Source organism: Pollachius pollachius (assembly GCF_949987615.1).
Source record: "Pollachius pollachius genome assembly, chromosome: 3".
NCBI lineage: Eukaryota > Metazoa > Chordata > Actinopteri > Gadiformes > Gadidae > Pollachius > Pollachius pollachius.
In genome coordinates, this window is record NC_136936.1 from 25,201,551 (window position 1) to 25,220,600 (window position 19,050).

Here is a 19,050-nt window from a genome sequence, read left to right on the forward strand (position 1 = left end):
TATTGATTGGTTTCACACAAACATTTGCAGTAGTTTTGGAGCATCGGAGGCGTTTGGCACAACGTCGATTTTATGATGTTATGCTATCCGCGGACCGCTCCAATGCCTTCTCACCCATCCTCGTACTGAATGTATCAAATGCATCGGAATTTGTATAAGTGTTCTCCAACATACTTTATATGTTGGCGTCTGCCCAAATATCCAAAAGACATTTCATCTCCTCTTCGCTCCATGTTGAGCCACGACTTATTTTTAACGGGTCTGATAACGTGGACGTTGATCTTTGAATTAACCGCGCAAATCAAACAATATAAATGAATAAACAAGCAGCAATCGGAGTCTGTTGCGTCCAATAAGGCATATTATTTTTAGAATTGGGTCGGACCGAGCGCGGTCGCATTCACATCTCAAGCGAACCGCACCAGGGTTCGTTTGGAAGCGAACCGAGACCACCTCTACGGCTGGGTCTCGGACCGGCTGTTTGGTCCGCACCAGAGTTCGATGGTTTCACACCAGCCCAAAAGGTCCGCTATTTTTTTGGTTTGGTTCGAACCAAACAAGGCAGGTGTGTGTATACGCCCTTAGATGAAGAGAAAAAATAACAGTTGAGCCATTTTCATTGTTTAAGAGCAGATTTAATCGAATCGAATCGTGATTAATCGATTCAGAACCTTATGAATCTAAATCAAATCGATTTAGGAAATTGGCCACGATACCCAGCCCTATTAATTTTTATGAAGAAGCATTAATGGCACCGACAATCCAAAACCCAAGTGGAATCTAGATGGAAAAAAATGTGTAGTTCAAAACGTGAGCAGCTTTTACTTCTTCGCCACCTACAGAGTTTGTTACGATCATTCAAAAACACCATGTTATTTCCCAAAGCCATTTGACTGATGGAACCGGAGCCTCGGAGGTGGGACTTATTCTTTAGAGGTCTATGAGTCTTCCAACCAAAATCAATGGATTTACAAAATGCCAAATAAAACACGACAGAAACTGTATTTAGGTGAGTGCTGCATGCAGCGCTCCACTATTGGTCTTCTTAAGTTTTATTCTTTATTTCTTTATTATTCTCTACAAACTTTGGGACCTATCTCCTTTCTCAATTTTTCATACGTTTTAAGATATTCTACTTTTCAAATACCATTTTTCACAATCGAAGTCAATGGGCGGACCGCGGAGCCGTCCGCCCATTCTCTGACACTTACTACTTCAGACTTCGTAACTTGGTCAATATTGTATCGTTAACCTTCGTTCAAAGGTTTAACAAATCAACACACTTGTATCTTGAAAAAAGAATTCCGATAACCTTAATACTTTTTTCAAAATCACAGTTTAAGTTCCATGTCGGCTTGTTTTCAGTTGGTCTCATTGCGCGAGGACGTGCAGGCAGTGTTGCCAGATTGGGCAGTTTTTCTCACTCAATTAGACTACTTTTTACGATGTTCAGGCAGCTTTGCCAGATTGGGCGATTTTCCTGCCCAATTGGACAACTTTTAATAGCATTAGGCTGGAAAAATCAATACATATGAGTACATACAATTTCGGCTATTTCAGATTCTTCAGTTCAATTCCTTTCACATTTCTGCATGTTTAGCAATTCTTTGCCCTTTTCATTTAGCTGTCAATTTATTTGTTTCCAACCATTTACATTTTTTAAATGGTGTACATGTTTAAATTGTTTACTCCATTTAGACTTTTTCTAAATGGAAATCCCTTCACTTGATTTAAGCCATTTAATGTTTCTTTATGTAGTAATCTATGTGGCTTTATTAAAAAAATATTTTCAACCTCACTTTGTACTTCAGCACTCACCGCATTTTCTGCAGGAAATGCATTTTCTAGTTCGCTACGATATTAGATCTGGAACATCAACGAACACCACTTGCCAACTCGGTGAGTTGCACATTTCTGAAAACAAACGTTTAGGGTTGTTTTAAGGACAGTTTTGTGAACACCCATAGCCAGCCATTGTGAAGCAGGCAGGGGTGATATCGAAATGAGCCAAATACCTGAGATAGGACCAATAGTCAAAATTTCGGTGTCAACCACTCTATTTCATCCTAGACAAACCAGAAAGGGGGCTCAATGTTTTTTCTTTTTTCTTTTACAATTTACCCTAGTAGGCTCTAGCTCTATTGATTTCAATATGAATACCTAAAGTTACAGTATTTCTATTATAAAATGTATTGCACCATGAGCCATAACTGCGACCATTATATCGTACTTTTGTTAGTCTTAAGCCTGTGTGTGTAAACAGTGGTCCTCAGAGCAGCCGTCCCTCTGTCTGGACGTGGGGACACTGGTGATGTGCAGCTGGCTGCTGGACATTGAGTGGGAGAGAGGGGGAGGCGTGCTGGGAGAGAGGGAGAGGACAAATAAAGACAAGAGTCTAGAGACTCTAGGACCCGTACTGCTGGAATACCACTGATCTATTGATCCCATGGCTGCCACACTGGAGTGTGTGTGTGTGTTCCCTCTCCCTCCCCCACCCCCTGCCTGACTGTCTGTGACTTGTGCTTCCCAAAATGAACCACTCTAGATGCATTTAAATTCTGCCTGCATCGCAGTGTGAATTAAAACTCCTCCATATACTGACAGCTTCCCTCCTCCCCCTTTCTCTCATGACTTCCGTAGCTAACTGTCCCGCTCTCTCTCTCTCTCTGTCCCTCTGCCCCCCCCCCCCCCCCTGTCTCTGTCATCTCCTACCCCTGGAGACCCGTTATTTACAGTACACCCCCTTCCCCCATGTGTATTCATGTATCTACACAGCCCCCTCCTCCATCTATTCATCCATCATTCCCCTCCTGTTGCCCCCACCCCCCTGTTGCTGTGAATTCTTGATCCAGCTCCCCCCCCCCCCCCCCCCAATTATTGACCTCTGGCAATGTCTACATACGTACACACACAAGCTAACCACGCTGGCTGCCGTTCCATATCCGGCCACAGACAGACAGACAGACAGACAGACAGACTCTTATCTCACATACACCAGGAAATGTGTGATCCACTGCCTGAATCCTCTGCTGCCTGTTATTGATTGGACAAGGAAGGCTGAAGATTGAAGTGAATTAATCTCTCTCTCTCTGTCAATCTGCCGGTCTCTGTCTCTCTGTGTGTCTATACCTCTGTCTGTCTGTCTGTCTGTCTGTCTGCCGGTCTCCCCCTCTCTCGCTCCATCCCTCCCTCCTTCTCTCCCTCTCGCCATCTGTCTCATCATTTAATGACAAAATTCATGAATTCAACAGACTCCTCCTACTTCTCAACTCGCCAAGCACACACACACACACACATATATATACATACATACATACATACATACATACATACATACATACATACATACATACATACATACACGTGCACACACACACACACTGTCAGGGAGCTCATTAGTCCAAGTTAGTGATGGTTTGCTCGGGCAGAACGGTGCACTCCCTGGTCATTTGGGGTCGACAATCTGGACTAGGGCCAGGTGTGTGTGTGTGTGTTCTGAGCCTTGTGAATTAGAGTTCAATATTCGGGGACTCCAACATTTCAGCCTTGGGAAGTTGGCTACAAACAACACGCCACCCAAGAGATGTATCAACACACACCCCACTCACATTTACCCACATGATGTGCGCTAAGTGTGAAGACAGGGCAACCGAGTCGCCGCGTGCCAAGGATTTCCTCAGGCCAGCTTCCTCTTGTCCCAGTCAGTATTGCCAGATTTCCCACCCAATCTTGCAACACTGGTCCCAGTACAGTGCGGCCAAGAAGAACCTCTTTCTCTGGCCCTCCCAGAGAAGCATACACGTAGAGGGAAGTGTCCGCCTCTGGCGAGTGCTTCAGGATAACAAGGTTGTTAAAGAACATGCTATAGACGGAGGGAGAGCTTCTCTCACTCAGAGGCAGGACATATAGGCTACAGGTGTAATGAATGTGTGTGTCTGTGTTTTCCTAAAATTGGAAACACATTAGACATATGTAAGAAGTTGTAAGATGTTTGAATTACAGGACAATTCCGGTATTTTGAACATTGAGCTCCCTTTCTGGTTTGTCTAGGATAAAATAGAGTGGTTAACACCGAAATTTTGAATATTGGTCCTGTCTCGGGTATTTCGCTCATTTCGAATCGCCTCTGCCTGCTTCACAATGGCTGGCTATGTGCATTCACAAAACACCCTTAAACGTTTGTTTTCGGAAATGTGAAACTCATCAAGTGGTTGATGGTGTTTGTTGATGTTCTTAATCAAGTATCATAGCGAAATACAGTTTCTGTCGTGTTTCATTTGGCATTTTGTAAATCCATTGAAACGGAAACCGGACCGGGACCGGAAATGGAAATGTGGCTGGTTGTAGTCTTTTTGCTCGGTTCTCCGCCTCAACAGTACCGAGAACCGAGCGAAAAGACTACAACCACCCCCACCTTTTCGTTTCAAGCCAGCCATTGTGAACCAGGCAGGGGCGGTTCGAAATTAGCCAAATACTCGACAGGACCAATATTCAAAATTCGGTGTTTACAACTCTACTTCATCCTAGACAAACCAGAAAGTGGGCTCAATGTTTAAAATACCGGAATAGTCCTTTAATGATTTCAGAAGACATTAAGTGTTTGTGTGTGTGCGTGTGTGCGTGTGCATGTGTGTCCACTCTGCTGTGTGGTTCTGGGTAATCTCTAAAGTGTTGATTAAGCTGCAGTCCGTCCCCTGGGGTCATCTGCATCTGTGATTGGCTGAGCCAGGGAGGCATGGCCCTACTGGGTTGTTCAGTAGATCGTCAGACAATAAGTGGAGACAATAAAGAACTCTGTCACCTCTCCTTCTTTCTGTCTCTCTCACTGTCTCTGAGCTCCTCTCTCCCTCTCCCTCCCTCTGCTGGGTCTTCTCAGGGGTCCCCTAGATGGTACCCCCCTTGACCCGTGTCCCCCTGCGTGGTACCCCCCTTGGCCTGTACCCGGCTCCCTCTCGCTGTTCTCAAGGTCCCCCCTGGTGGGTCTGGATGGAGCTTTTCATCAACAGTAGACACCATGGTCTTTACAAAGTCCTCGTTCCAGTAACAGGGATGCAGATTTGAGTCGATGAGTGAAATAAAGGAAAATCTGTTATCTGTCAACAGCTTCAGATTTGTTAAAGCTAAATATATGATCATCAATCCTTTCAGCTGTGGGTGCCCAGGGCTTGACACCTCAGAGGGTTGCAGGTAGTCTTCCTCAGGCATAGAGTTTGCGTCTTTCCTTCTGTTCATTGCTTGGCTCTGTGCTATGTGTGTTTTCTCATTGAGTTTGTTTCCATTCAGGTTATCTCCCTCTTTTTTTTATCTGTAGAATAGGTTTACTCACTGAACTTTGACCCCAAAACAACCAGTATTGATTAAGATGGACTCTTCCTTTTACTACCTGCATTCCGACAGGTCCCATCTCCTACAGCGAGTGCTGGCTGTGATTGGTCAACCAGGCCTGCTGTGACCTATACGTATTGGTTTTGTGTGGCAATCTTCTCACCTTGTATCTCAAGTGCTGCTGGCCTTTGGACCCCTTGTGATACACAAGAGACTGCTCACAGTAGCACTCCTCAATCAAAGAGCAGGAGGCAGGGTTTGCTAAGTAAAGGAAACCTTCACCTCTGATTTGGAATTGGCTCTCAGTGCTGTTTCCCTCGTGAATAGCAATCCCTTCATCCCTTTGTGGGATCATGGATGATGAACCTGCTTTTGAAATGTCCAGGTTCTCCGTGTGTTGGATGCTCCACTGTAGAACTACTGGTGGAGGCCAACCCCTGGACCCCAAAGCGGGACACCTTCACGCGGCCTGTTCATCTGGGATCAATTAACCCAGAAGGCATGCGTAACTGAGGGCCTATTTCTGCCCGGGCTCAGGGTAATAACAGGCTTCCAACCAGGGTTGCCTTTATTCCGGAAAAGTCCAAAGATGGAAGTTGTTTTGTTTTTGCCGCTTTCTTTCTCAGAGGTGCATCTGAGCATCTATTTCTGCCCCTCTTGTGTTTGGCGTTGCTTAATTAAGCCCTTGGGCCACCATCATGGCCACGGACAGGAATTCTACCCAGAGAGCCATTCTTCATCCAGTCTCTGCATTTATTGTCGGGGAAAACCCCAAATCACTCCCACATCTCAGGCACATCTCTTGCTCTGTGCTTTCAGGTCTCCTTTCCACAGGTCTACAGTGTTGTGACTCTCCTGTCTTTTTTGTTTCCCTGATGCATCCATACATTTCTCTCATTTTTTTTGCGTCAGCAGGAGGCCAGTGGCCTCCTGTTTCTTTTCTGCCCAGAAAAAGGAACGGCTTTATGTGTTGTTCAACAAACCGCATAGTCAGACTGCAACCAGCGCACTCTGGTGTTTAAGGCTTCATATGAACATCACTTCTGGTCTATAAATAAACCTGGATCTATGGGGTCTGGTATTTACTTCTTCACCCTTCCCACACTATACCGCTTTATCACTATCACAGCCCCTCATAACTCGGTAAAGGGATGGATTTCCAGAAAAACACTGCCTGCTGTATCCCTTATAGCTTTGGCGTGGGTTCCTCACCTACTGCGAGCAGAGCAGGGCTGCAGGCAGTGAGTCACATCTCAGCACTCCTCCTAAATAGACCATTGGCTTTGCGCCGCGTTTGGTTGACTCAAGACAAGGACAGCTCTGCCAATCCATGCCAACAAATCGTCAACCTGCAGATAAGCAAAGTAAATGAGTAATCTCTCCAAGATGGTTCTGGCTCCATCTGATCTAATCACCGTCTGTTGGTCCATGGAGATCCTTCTAGCTCCTTCTACTCAGTGGATGTTCAGTTGTTGGCTAAGCAGCTCGTCTGATTCCCAAGCAATGACCTTGAAGGCTTGATAACCTAACGATAAGACGTCCTTAATATGCTTCAGATCCACGCGCCAGCGGGGATCTGAGCGTGTGTGTGTGTGTGTGTGTGTGTGTGTGTGTGTGTGTGTGTGTGTGTGTGTGTGTGTGTGTGTGTGTTAAGTAAAGGGACAATTACTATCGTGGTGTGTGATAAGGGACTTGTGATTATCCAAGTGCCCCCTGTACAATTCAAATGTATTTAATTATATGAGTGAACAGAGGCCTTGTGAACAGGACAGTTCAGGGGCATATATTTAACTTTGATCCCTTTTATTACCACCAGTGATAGGAATGCTGCAATACCACCAAACAATTACAATAACATGATTAGGCTTACTTATTATGCCTCTTGTTAATCATTGGCCGGAGCGTGGTGGCTTAACGCCCCAGTGCTGCTGGGATATTTAGGATTTATTTCAAATGTATTTGGTGCAATCTTAGTTAGAGGCATGTGCCCAGTTCATAACAGGAGTATGGGCAACATGCAAGTAACTCTAACTGTGTGTGTGCGTGTGCATGTGCGTGTGTGTGTGTGTTCCTCCCCTCCAGATGTATGGGCGCTACACCCAGGAGCTGGGGGTGTATGCCAAGGAGGAGGCGGCTCGCCTGCGGGAAGGAGGCCAGCGCCGCTCCGTCGGCCGCTCCTTGGACCTGCTGGAGTACGACAAGGGACGCTGTGCCAAGTGTCGCAGTGAGTACACCCAGAAGACTGGCATTAACCCCCCAGAACGCTGCCCATACCGAATATTGAGTATCAGCAGCAAGGTCCTGACAGACCTGGGCTCCTGGGACCAGCAACAGGGTCCCAGTAGGGTGATGTTGTGTTAATGAAGAGCCTTGAGACATTAGCTGCAGTACATGAGATCTACAGGTGAGGGTGTTTGACCCCAAGATGAAGGTTCCGGGTCCCCCTGTCTACCTGCAATGAATGAATGAGTAAATTGATGAACATGCCATGGGGAAATGCCATGACTAAGTAGTTGTTGCCGAATCATCTCATGGCATCTTTTAGCTGGCCTGAAGTAGTGCAATATTTCGCAAAGCGTGGTTAATTTGTGATAAGGCTAATCACAATGTGATGATACATACGTAATAATGCAGACAGCTGTTCTTGTGGTTTAAGTCCAGGGCGTGTATGGAGCGCATGCTGGTTTCGCATATCTCAGGTCCTTTATAATGACCACCTGGACTGGAGGACACCTGGAGGTCAGGTAACATCCTTTATAACGTAGAACTCAGGTCCATTATAACGTACACCTGGAAGACACCTTGAGATCAGGTCCTTTACAAGGTACACCTGGAGGACCCCTTGAGTTCAGGTCCTTTACAAGGTATACCTGGAGGACACCTTGAGTTCAGGTCCTTTACAAGGTATACCTGGAGGACACCTTGAGTTCAGGTCCATTATAGCGTACACTTGGAGGACCCCTTGAGTTCAGGTCCTTTATAACGTACACCTGGAGGACACCTTGAGGCTTAGCCTGGATTTTTCATGAGCTAGCTTCAATGACAGTAGAGGGTGAGAGCTATTCCTGTTCACTCACAGCCCATCTCATTGTTCAGTGGGGTCTGTCATAGTGGGCCTCCATGTTTAGGTCAATAAGAGCCTGTTAATATCCGATGCCAAGCCGAGCTAGGTTAGGGCCTAGGTTCTCATCTGTCATTTCCATTGCGTATTATTTGTATTTAAAGTGATATGTTGAGGGGGGCAATTATGTTCACTGTCAATAGTTTTGGAATATAATCACACTTGAGTCTACTAGCATCTATCTAGATAAGGAAGAAGGATAAATACGACAAATATAACTTATATCCCATTTTACTGTGGTTGCATCATGCATCATCATTGCACAGAAGCAAACTACATATTATCTCTCTGACACATTGACCGCCCTAACACTGACTGGTAGCAATGTGCAGGAAAGCTAAATTCCTTGGCCCCTTCGTCCCCCACTGCCGAGTCGGCCTCTCCAAGGCATTATCCCTGGAGTGCTGACTGGAAGCCTTCAGATGTGTTTAATACAGACTTGACGGGTGTCTGCAGCCGTAACAACAGGTACCTTCCAGGGTGTGTTCAGTGATGCTCCTTCTCTATGTTTTGTTGCAGCCTTAGCAGTTGGTTCATTATTCTCATCATATACACACACTGTTGAAAAATTGTTATGTCAATGATGGTGTTGCATAGAAAGTTGGACAGGTCAAGGTTGCATGTGATTAAATATTCCGGGACCTGACAGGGGAAATGAATTCACCTGCATGTGAAGATTGATTGCTTTTTTTCATTCATTATCGTCTTACTTCAGAGCCGAAATTGTATTTGTACTTTTACTTGACATATTATTTAGCTTTTTCATGGTATCAAATAATTCTTCTGCCAAGCTATAATTATTGAAAACAGTCATGGTGTAATGTTCTCTCTTTCGCTCAGTCTCTGGCAAATGACTGTTGTAAATAAGCACCCTCTACTGTTTAGAACAAGGTAATGCACCCGTTGTTCGTACACCTCTCCCAATGCTGTGTGTCTGTGTTTTTTGCTCTAGCTTTGCTTTTGTCCTTTCAGCTTCCATCTCAGAAATTAGTTTAATCGAGATGCTTCTAGTAGTTATGATTCTGAATTTGATTAGATTAGATTCAATATCTATTTGGTTGGGATATTTTGGTTACAATACCAATTTTGCTTGAATATGAAAGCGCTTGTAAGAGATGCGGATGTGTCCAGGGTGTCTCTCCCTTCAGAGTTAAATCTACTGGGCCCCTAGTCTGAATCTACCGGGCCCATATTCTAAGGCCCAATCCGGACTCATTGCTCTACAAAAATCTCCACCTTAACCCTATCCCTTACCCCTACCCCTTAACCCTACCCCTCAACCTTACCCCTACGAAATGGGACGACAACCCTTCAAGACCTAGTTACAGTACGTCATTAGTAGTCGTTGACGGGGTTTTGAACTGTTTCTGGAATTTTACTGTATAGTTTGAATGTTTTAGGAATGCAACCTTACCCACATGGAAAAGCACGGTATGATTAGATAAGAATATCATTCATGCTCACAATCTGTTAGAAACTGCAGAAACTTTATTTTGGATCAAACATTATACAAGATCAACATAATATATAAAACCAGAATAAATATAGAACTTGAGGTAATATGCCATTCTTGTAAATCATAAATATTAGGGGTGTAATGATTCACCGATACAAATCCAATCGGTATCCGATTGGATTAACACAGATGCGACTACATTGATATGTGGACCCCTGAATCGATTTAAAATGACCAAGAATCTGTCGATGCACCGATATAAACGTTGTGAATCAGTTGAGAGAGCCTTATCCTGATATCAAGACAGTATTGTCAACTAATTTCATTCCGTTTCCATACGGATCTGGAAAATGAAACTGAAAGAAGTGAGCAGATCTGTGTGTGTGGGTTTGTGTATGTTTGCGTGCGCGTCCTTGGCGCGCCCAGCCTCTCGCGAGCAGGGAACAACCAGAGTTGTGAGTGCGTGAATAACAGCCATACGTGCCAAAACGGTGAAACGATTTTAAGTGCAGCGAATCTGAAATCAAACGTGTGGAAGTCCTTTGGGTCTTGCCTCTGACAAAAGCTTCGCAATTTTTTTAATTGTGTAGGACAGCAATCAAGTGTATAAATAAACAAATAAATAGGTAAGTTGTTCTAAATTTATATTTTTTTTCCCCATGCCATAAAGAAATAAATGTAAAAACCTATGATTCCATGGGCCCTATACCATATATATTAGGGGTGTATTGGTACACAAAGTCACGGTTACGTACGTACCTCGGTTTTTAAGTCACGGTACGGTACGGTCCACAGTTAAGAGGAAAATTTTGAAAAAACTGCTTGTTTGTCAACAACGGAGAATGGCCGTAGATCAGCAGCAATGAAAACACCAATAAACTTGGTTATGGCATTTGCATTTCTGAATTCGCAGACAGGGGTTGTTGAAATAGTGTCGTGAGCTGGGTTTGCACAGCTCGTTTTTTTTTCACAGCAACAGTGATAGTAACACCTGAATGGTGCCTTTTCAAATGCGTGTGGAAGGGATGTGCATTCCTGGCAAAAAATACTATTCGATATTCGCTGAGAAGTATTCGAATAATATGCGAAAATCGCTCAATCAAGAACCCCCCACGCACGCACGCACCTCGGATACACGCACACACAATGACACAGGGAGAGGCTTTTATGATTTGTATGAAATTAATCTGTTTATTTCAGACCTACATGCGCCGAAAACAGATCGCTATTTATTTAATTAATTGTTTATTTATTTTACTGAACAAAGCCTGCATGACGGTGAACTAGACACGTCAAAAATATAATTTCACACGGTGTGTCTTTTTACAATTTATTTGTCACCGGCATTCGTAGTGTTCATCAGCAGAGAAATAGTCCGCCAAAGACGTTGACGTCGCTTAGCAACCGAGGACGCTATTCACCACCGGAAGTTGTGACGGCCCATGCAAGTCAACGGAGCGTTCAACAGCATTGAGAAGAGCCGTGTAATAAATAGCGATAGTCACATTCATTATTCGATATTCTACGTGACTTCAACTATTCGACTATTCGACGATCGTTGCCCGTACGCCACATTTACGTACCGCGGTAGGCTACACCTCTGTAACCGCTCTGAAGTGCCTGTACTGACGGTTCGGTACAAATACGTGTACCGTTACACCCCTAATATATATATATATATATATATTTGAAAGTAGGCAATGTCTTTTATAGAAGGCTTATTTTAATTAATAGAAAATGTATGTGTTAACGTTAAATAAATATTAACTGTATCTATCAGATTGATTCATATCTCATCAAATCGCACCGGATCGTTAGAACATTGAAGCGAATCGTTCCATATTAAATTGTATCGTCCCTGAATCGTATCGTAGCACATGTATCTAGATACGTATCGGATCGTCCTATAAAGGAGAGATGCACACCCAGACCCGTCGCCAGACCTGAGTCTTAAGGGGGGCATATGAAATGCATAGGGGGGCACAATTATTAGTAGCCTACAGTACGTACACACGTGGACAAAATTGTTGGTACTTCTCTGTTAATGAAAGAAAAACCCACAATGGTCACTGAAATAACTTGAAACTGACAAAAGTAATAATAAATAAAAATTTACTGAAAATTAAATAATGAAAATTAGACATTGCTTTTGAATTGTGGTTCAACAGAATCATTTTAAAAAACAAACGAATTAAACAGGCCTGGACAAAAATGATGGTACCCTTAACTTAATATTTTGTTGCACAACCTTTTGAGGCAATCACTGCAATCAAACGATTTTTGTAACTGTCAATGAGACTTTTGCACCTGTCAACAGGTATTTTGGCCCACTCTTCATTAGCAAACTGCTCCAGTTGTCTCAGGTTTGAAGGGTGCCTTCTCCAGATGGCATGTTTCAGCTCCTTCCACAGATGTTCAATAGGTTTTAGATCAGGGCTCATAGAAGGCCACTTCAGAATAGACCAATGTCTTGCTCTTAGCCATTCTTGGGTGTTTTTAGCTGTGTGTTTTGGGTCATTATCTTGTTGGAGGACCCATGGCCTGCGACTGAGACCAAGCTTTCTGACACTAGGCAGCACATTTCTCTCCAGAATGCCTTGATAGTCTTGAGATTTCATGGTACCCTGCACAGATTCAAGACACCCTGTGCCAGATGCAGCAAAGCAGCCCCAGAACGTAACTGAGCCTCCTCCATGTTTCACAGTAGGGACAGTGTTCTTTTCTTGGTATGCTTCATTTTTGCGTCTGTGAACATAGAGCTGATGTGCCTTGCCAAAAAGCTCTAGTTTTGTCTCATCTGTCAATAGGACATTCTCCTAGAAGCTTTGTGGCTTGTCAATATGCATTTTGGCAAATTCCAGTCTCGCTTTTTTATGATTTGCTTTCAACAGTGGTGTCCTCCTTGGTCGTCTCCCATGAAGTCCACTTTGGCTCAAACAACGACGGATGGTGCGATCTGATACTGATGTACCTTGACCTTGGAGTTCACCTTTAATTTCTTTGGAGGTTGTTCTGGGCTCTTTGGTTACCATTCTTATTATCCGTCTCTTCATTTTTTCATCAATTTTCCTCCTGCGGCCACGTCAAGGGAGGTTGGCTACAGTCCCATGGACCTTAAACTTTTGAATAATATGTGCAACTGTAGTCACAGGAACATCAAGCTGCTTGGAGATGGTCTTATAGCCTTTACCTTTTACATGCTTGTCTATAATTTTCTTTCTAATCTCCTGAGACAACTCTCTCCTTCGCTTCCTGTGGTCCATGTTCAGTGTGGTACACACCATGTCACCAAACAGCACAGTGACTACTTTTCTCCCTTTAAATAGGCAGACTGACTGATTACAAGTTTGAAGACACCTGTGATGCTAATTAGAGGACACACCTTAGTTTAACATTTCCCTATGGTCAAATTATTTTCAATCTTTTCTAGGGGTACCATCATTTTTGTCCAGGCCTGTTTCATTTGTTTTTTAAAATGATTCTGTTGAACCACAATTCAAAAGCAGTGTCTGATTTTCATTGGTTAATTTTCAGTAAATTATTATTTATTTATTTTTAATTTTTTTATTATTACTTTTGTCAGTTTCAAGTTATTTCAGTGACCATTGTGGGTTTTTCTTTCATTAACAGAGGGGTACCAACAATTTTCTCCACGTGTGTATATTTTGAATAATCCTATCCTCTATTTGCGCAGCACATAATCATCACGTCAAACATAACCAACAGCAATATGACCGGGTAACCTATAGCCTACAACATCACATCATTCCTCATCATTTAAAGCAATACATTACATACAAGCAATGCTATGAATATATATCCATAAAACACTGGACTGTACAACATATCAGTTGTAAAAGCAGTTGACAGAGGGATATGCATTGCCATTAGACACACACACACGCACATACACACACACACACACACGATAGCTTACTTTGAGTGGAGTCAGCGCTGTCCTCCCTCTCTCCTGTTAGTACAGCGGGAGGCGGCGTTCCTCCGAGCTGAACCTCCTCTTCAACATATCCTTCCACTCGGACGTAAGCTTGTGAGTCAGGTCCTTTTCAAAAGCAAGCTGAATCAGCTGGGCCTTGCGTCTGTGCAGCATACTGCGCCGATGCTCTGAGAATAAGTTTTTCAGCGTGGAAAATGAGTTTTCACACATTGCTGTGGAAGCTCCTAAAGTTAGGGCAAGGGTGTAGGCTGTGAGAACAGTCGGCATAGCCTGGAGTGCACAGTTGAATGTGCTAAGGATGTTTGCTATTGTCCATTTTCCGTCTTCGGGGGGAATCGGGGTGTCATTCATTTTCTTAACCAGGAACTCACGAGCCACAGTATATTCAGATTCAGCCACATCAGTTCCAGCTAATAGCAGGAAAGGGGTTACAAAGCAACCAGTGCGCCGATGAGCTCGCTACTGCGCTCTCCAAAACGCGCATCCATCTCTCCTTGCACAGCATCAATAACACTGTAAAATGCTCTCTTGAACTCAGTCTTTTCTGCTATGTCACTTTGTGGCTGACCAACTGTTTCTTCAACTGTAAATCCAAGGAGGTTCTTGTTAATTGTGCGTCTTCTCTTGCTTGGACCAGGGTCGGTCACCGGCACAGCCTCGGTGGCCGTGGCTGGAGGAGCGCAGAGATCCCACAGTGCAGAAAACTTGTTTTCTGTGCGCAGTGTCTTCACACAGTCAGAAGCGCTGTTCACAAGTGTCACCGCGGTGACAACAAGTCCATATCTTCGCCTTGAAGTAGTCTGTTAGGCGGCTCAAAAAGTGACAACAGTTTCTTAACAAGGTGCGCAATGAAAAGAAAACTGCGCAGCGTAATGGCACGAAGCAGCCCCGTAGCCTCGACGCGAACCTCAGCTCCAAGGCCTCGTGTGTTTTTCACCTCGGTCAGTAATGTGGATATGTCGTGAAAACTCTTCCCCACAACTTTTACCGTTGCCAAGTGTCCAGTCCATCTCTTGTCCAAGAGACGTCTCAGGGTCTCGCCTTTCTACAGAACAGCCACGGTTGGCTTCCTGATGACTGGCTTCAGCATGTTGCATAGTCTGAAAAAATCCTCGACAGCTACTTCACTGGACATGGCATGAATCACAACCAGATGAAGTTGGTGATTAAAACAATGAATATATGCTATGTTACGATCCAGCTTGTTTTTGCACACCACCATGCCTGCTAGGCATGGGTGATGCGCCATGATAAACCTGACTCAGAATTTTGTCTGTGCTGAGTCCGGTGCTGGTGAGCTCATCAATGATGACCCCTGTCAGAGCCTCTGCATTACCTTTCTCAGATGTGGCCATTACCAAGAGGCGTTCACACACACCATAGTTTTCGTCAACAAAACGCACAACTACAGATATCTTTTCTTGGCCCAAAGGATCCCGTGTGCCATCCACTTAAATTGAATACCAGCTATCGCTGACTTGTCGCACTATCTCCTCTGTCACAAGTTTGCTCATCATTTCAATAATCTCGTTTTGTATCTGTGGGCTGGTATAGCGTGCATTCTGTGGGATTGTTTTTGTTATCCTTGTCAGTTCTGGATCTTTGCGCATTGTGTACTCGAAGAGAGACAAGAACAGCCCCATGGAACTATTTTCATCTAGCACACTGGCAAAACCAGCATTGTCTTCACGTAACAGCAATTGATTCACCACGAAATACTCCAGCATATCAATTACGGCTGACATGTAATATCTGTTGCGCGCCAGTTGCTCTGAATTTAAGAGAGTTGAAATCTCTTTCCCTGTCTCTCTACGTTTTTCTGAATCTCTCCAAATTGCTTCACAGGCTAAATGTTATTTTGAAGCTGCATGCTTATTAAGCCCTTGCTTGTTTCAATTTAATGTTTTCAATCATTAAATCCCTTAATGGAGAAGGTTGCGTCCGGTGATACAGATTTGAATTTCCTGCAGGCATAACAATATGACGTGTCCTTTTCCCCCGAGTACTCAAGCCAGTCCCTGTTTAAATACCAGCTAGAGGAAAATGATCGTTTTTTTTGCACCAAACATTTTGACTGGATATTTCTTCAACACAACCTGTTTGGGTTTGTCCGTTCCAAGTTCACTCAGACCCACTGATTCGACTGGCAGTTGTGGCCCAAATACTGCCCCAGTCGCGGTTGCACTTGACCGGCTGCTGGTAGCCTCCGCGCCGTGGCCGCTTCAGGTCCTGCCAGGCCCAGGATCGGGCTCCACGACGGACCTACTAGCAGCGGGTTCAGGCTCAGATTGTCGTCCAGGGTCTACTCCAACGACAACATCAGGAGACGTCGGTGTTGTATCCGATTTGGCAGAGGAGACTGTTGGTGGGCTTTTCAACCAGTTACGAATATCCATGATGATGAACTAGAAATTAAAGTAAGCTAGCAAAAACTCATCCAGCTTCACTTTTCAAAAATGCGCGGTAACTGTTAGCGGCTACATTGTTGGCAAGTTACCGGACTACTTGCGGAGTGATACCAAAGGCGCCATTAGAGGCAAAAAATCCTTTGTTTACCTTGACAGCGGTCAATAATACTTGGCAACGGTGAATCATCAAAAATAATTCACGGTGAATTATCAAAAATAATTCGCCGCCGGAAGTTGTGAAGGGCCCATGCAAGTGAACGGAGCGTTAATAATATAAATAATAATGTAAAATAAAAATGTTTTTTTTATTTATTATTTTTTTTCAGAGATCTGTGCCTCAAGTGGGGGGTCACAAGCATTGTGGGGGGCGGGCCTGGCCCCCTATGGCCCGCCCATAGCAACGGGCCTGTGCACACCCCTAATAATTATCATACAAACAAGAACCAGTGATATAATGGAACTAATATTGCACATTACAAAAAGGCATCAACCATCACATTTTATCAATAACTTGGTCGGTTTTAAACCATCAGTGGATGGTTAATCTTTCTATCTTCCTGGGGGTTTGGGGGCTTAGGGCTACCAATACAGAAGAGGTGCTTGAGATGGTGGAGGGATGGGCTCTTTGATGGCAGCGGCCACAATGCTCTCCTGAAAGAAAACATAACAAATAAGAAGTATTATATGGCAGAACTGGGTTATATGGCCACATTTTATGTACAATATATAACGGATGGATGGATGGATGGATGGTCCAACACTTGGACCACAAACTGCAAAGTTTTCATCAAACTAAACGGGCCACCGGAGGAAGCTAAAGTGCTGGTAATCAGAGATGTCGCAGAGCTGGACAAATACCAATGATCATCATACTGGAATGTGAGGTAACATGCAGACACACACAATCATGACACTCACTGACGGAATGCTGTCAAATACACCTGGAATCAACACCCAAATATACCAGAGGATAAGAGAGCAAGACCAACTGGAGTTAAAAAACTTTGAATACACTGATCACAATCTACAGGATTTGGAACATGACATAGACCCGGACAATAATTTCTTCTCGAAGATTAACAATGACAACAACGTATGCTGCTACTACACAGATGATCAGTATAACCGGAACATTACATCAAAGGGCAAACTATCAATTATACACTTCAATAGCAGAAGCATGTATGCAAACTCCAATAACATCAAGGAATATTTAAATAAATTCACACAACCATTCAACATATTTGCCATATCTGAAACATGGATCAACACGGAAAAAGGGATAGACTTCGAACTAAATGGTTATGAACTCCGGTATATTAACAGAAAAAACAAGGGTGGAGGAGGAGTAGCAACATATGTGGATGCGTCATTAAACTTTAGGGTATTGGATTGTATGACAACTGTGGTAAATAACTTACTGGAATGTATAACAACTGAAATCTGCAAGGAAAAAAACAAAAATGTCATATCAGCTGTATAAATAGGGCTCCCGGGTCAAGCATTGAAATATTTAAGGACTGGATAGAGGGCATGTTTTCTCAAATGAACAGCAAAATAGTTTTTATCTGTGGAGATTTCAATATCGACCTGTTAAATCCTAATAAACACAACAATACAGATGAATTTGTCAATACAATGTACAGTATGAGCCTAGTTCCGAAAATCACCAGACCCACTAGAAATACATCCCACTGTGCCACTTTGATCGATAATATATTCACAAATGAAATCGAAAACAACACAATAAGTGGATTATTGATTAATGATATCAGTGACCACTTGCCAGTCTTTACAATCTATGACAGTAATTACAAGAATAATCTAGATAAACAAACAGAATACAAACGAGTGAGGTCAGAAGAATCCATCAACAGACTAAAAAACAACTTAATGGCTCAGAACTGGGACATATTATACCAAGAAAATTACATTGACGGTGCATACAAAACATTTCTAAGAATATTTAGGTCATTATATAATATAAACTGTCCAATCCAAGAATACAGTAGACAACTAAAATATACCAAATGTCCATGGATCACAAAGGGATTACAAAATGCCTGTAAAAAGAAAAAAGAGATTTCATAAGACATAGAACTAAAAGATGCATAGAATAAGATAAGATGTATACAAATAAATAAATTAATATTATAATAACAAGCGAGAAAGAATATTATAAGAAAATATTAGATGATAACAGAAACAATATTAAAGGAATATGGAGTATACTAAACAGTATTATAAGAAATAGCCCTAGGCAAACAAGTTATCCTAAGTATTTTATTGATAAGGATAATGAAAATGACAATATGGATGACGTAGCAAACAGTTTTAATCAATTCTTTGTAAATGTTGGGCCTGACCTGGCAGGAAAAATCCCTGATCCAGGGACATCTGGTGAAAGTTATGATAAATTATTGGAGAGAAATCCCTACTCAATGTTTCTGGAAAGCAGTGGAGGAGAAAGAAATATTGGATATTGTTACAAAATGTAAAAACAAAAAGTCTACTGATTTTAATGACATTGACATGACATTGGTCAAGAAAGTCATTGTGGGGATTTCAAAACCATTGACATTTATCTGTAACTTATCATTCCAAACCGGTACTTTTCCAAACAAAATGAAAACAAAGCAGCAAAAGTCACACCATTGTACAAAACTGGGAACAAGCGTCATTTCACAAACTACAGACCTGTCTCTCTACTTCCACAATTCTCCAAAAATATTTTAAAAAATCTTCAACGATAGAATACACATTCTTAGAAAAGCACAAATGATTT

General features: G+C 43.0%; 1 protein-coding gene across 1 annotated transcript in view; it reads left to right on the forward strand.

The window, feature by feature from the left end:
* clcn2b (chloride channel, voltage-sensitive 2b) overlaps positions 1-19,050 on the forward strand; it is a 131,201-nt gene that overhangs the window by 17,078 nt on the left and 95,073 nt on the right. Inside the window, exon 2 of the mRNA XM_079733752.1 lies at positions 7,408-7,549. Within this exon, the coding sequence (XP_079589878.1) occupies positions 7,408-7,549 (142 nt within the window). The remainder of the gene's footprint in view (positions 1-7,407; positions 7,550-19,050) is intronic.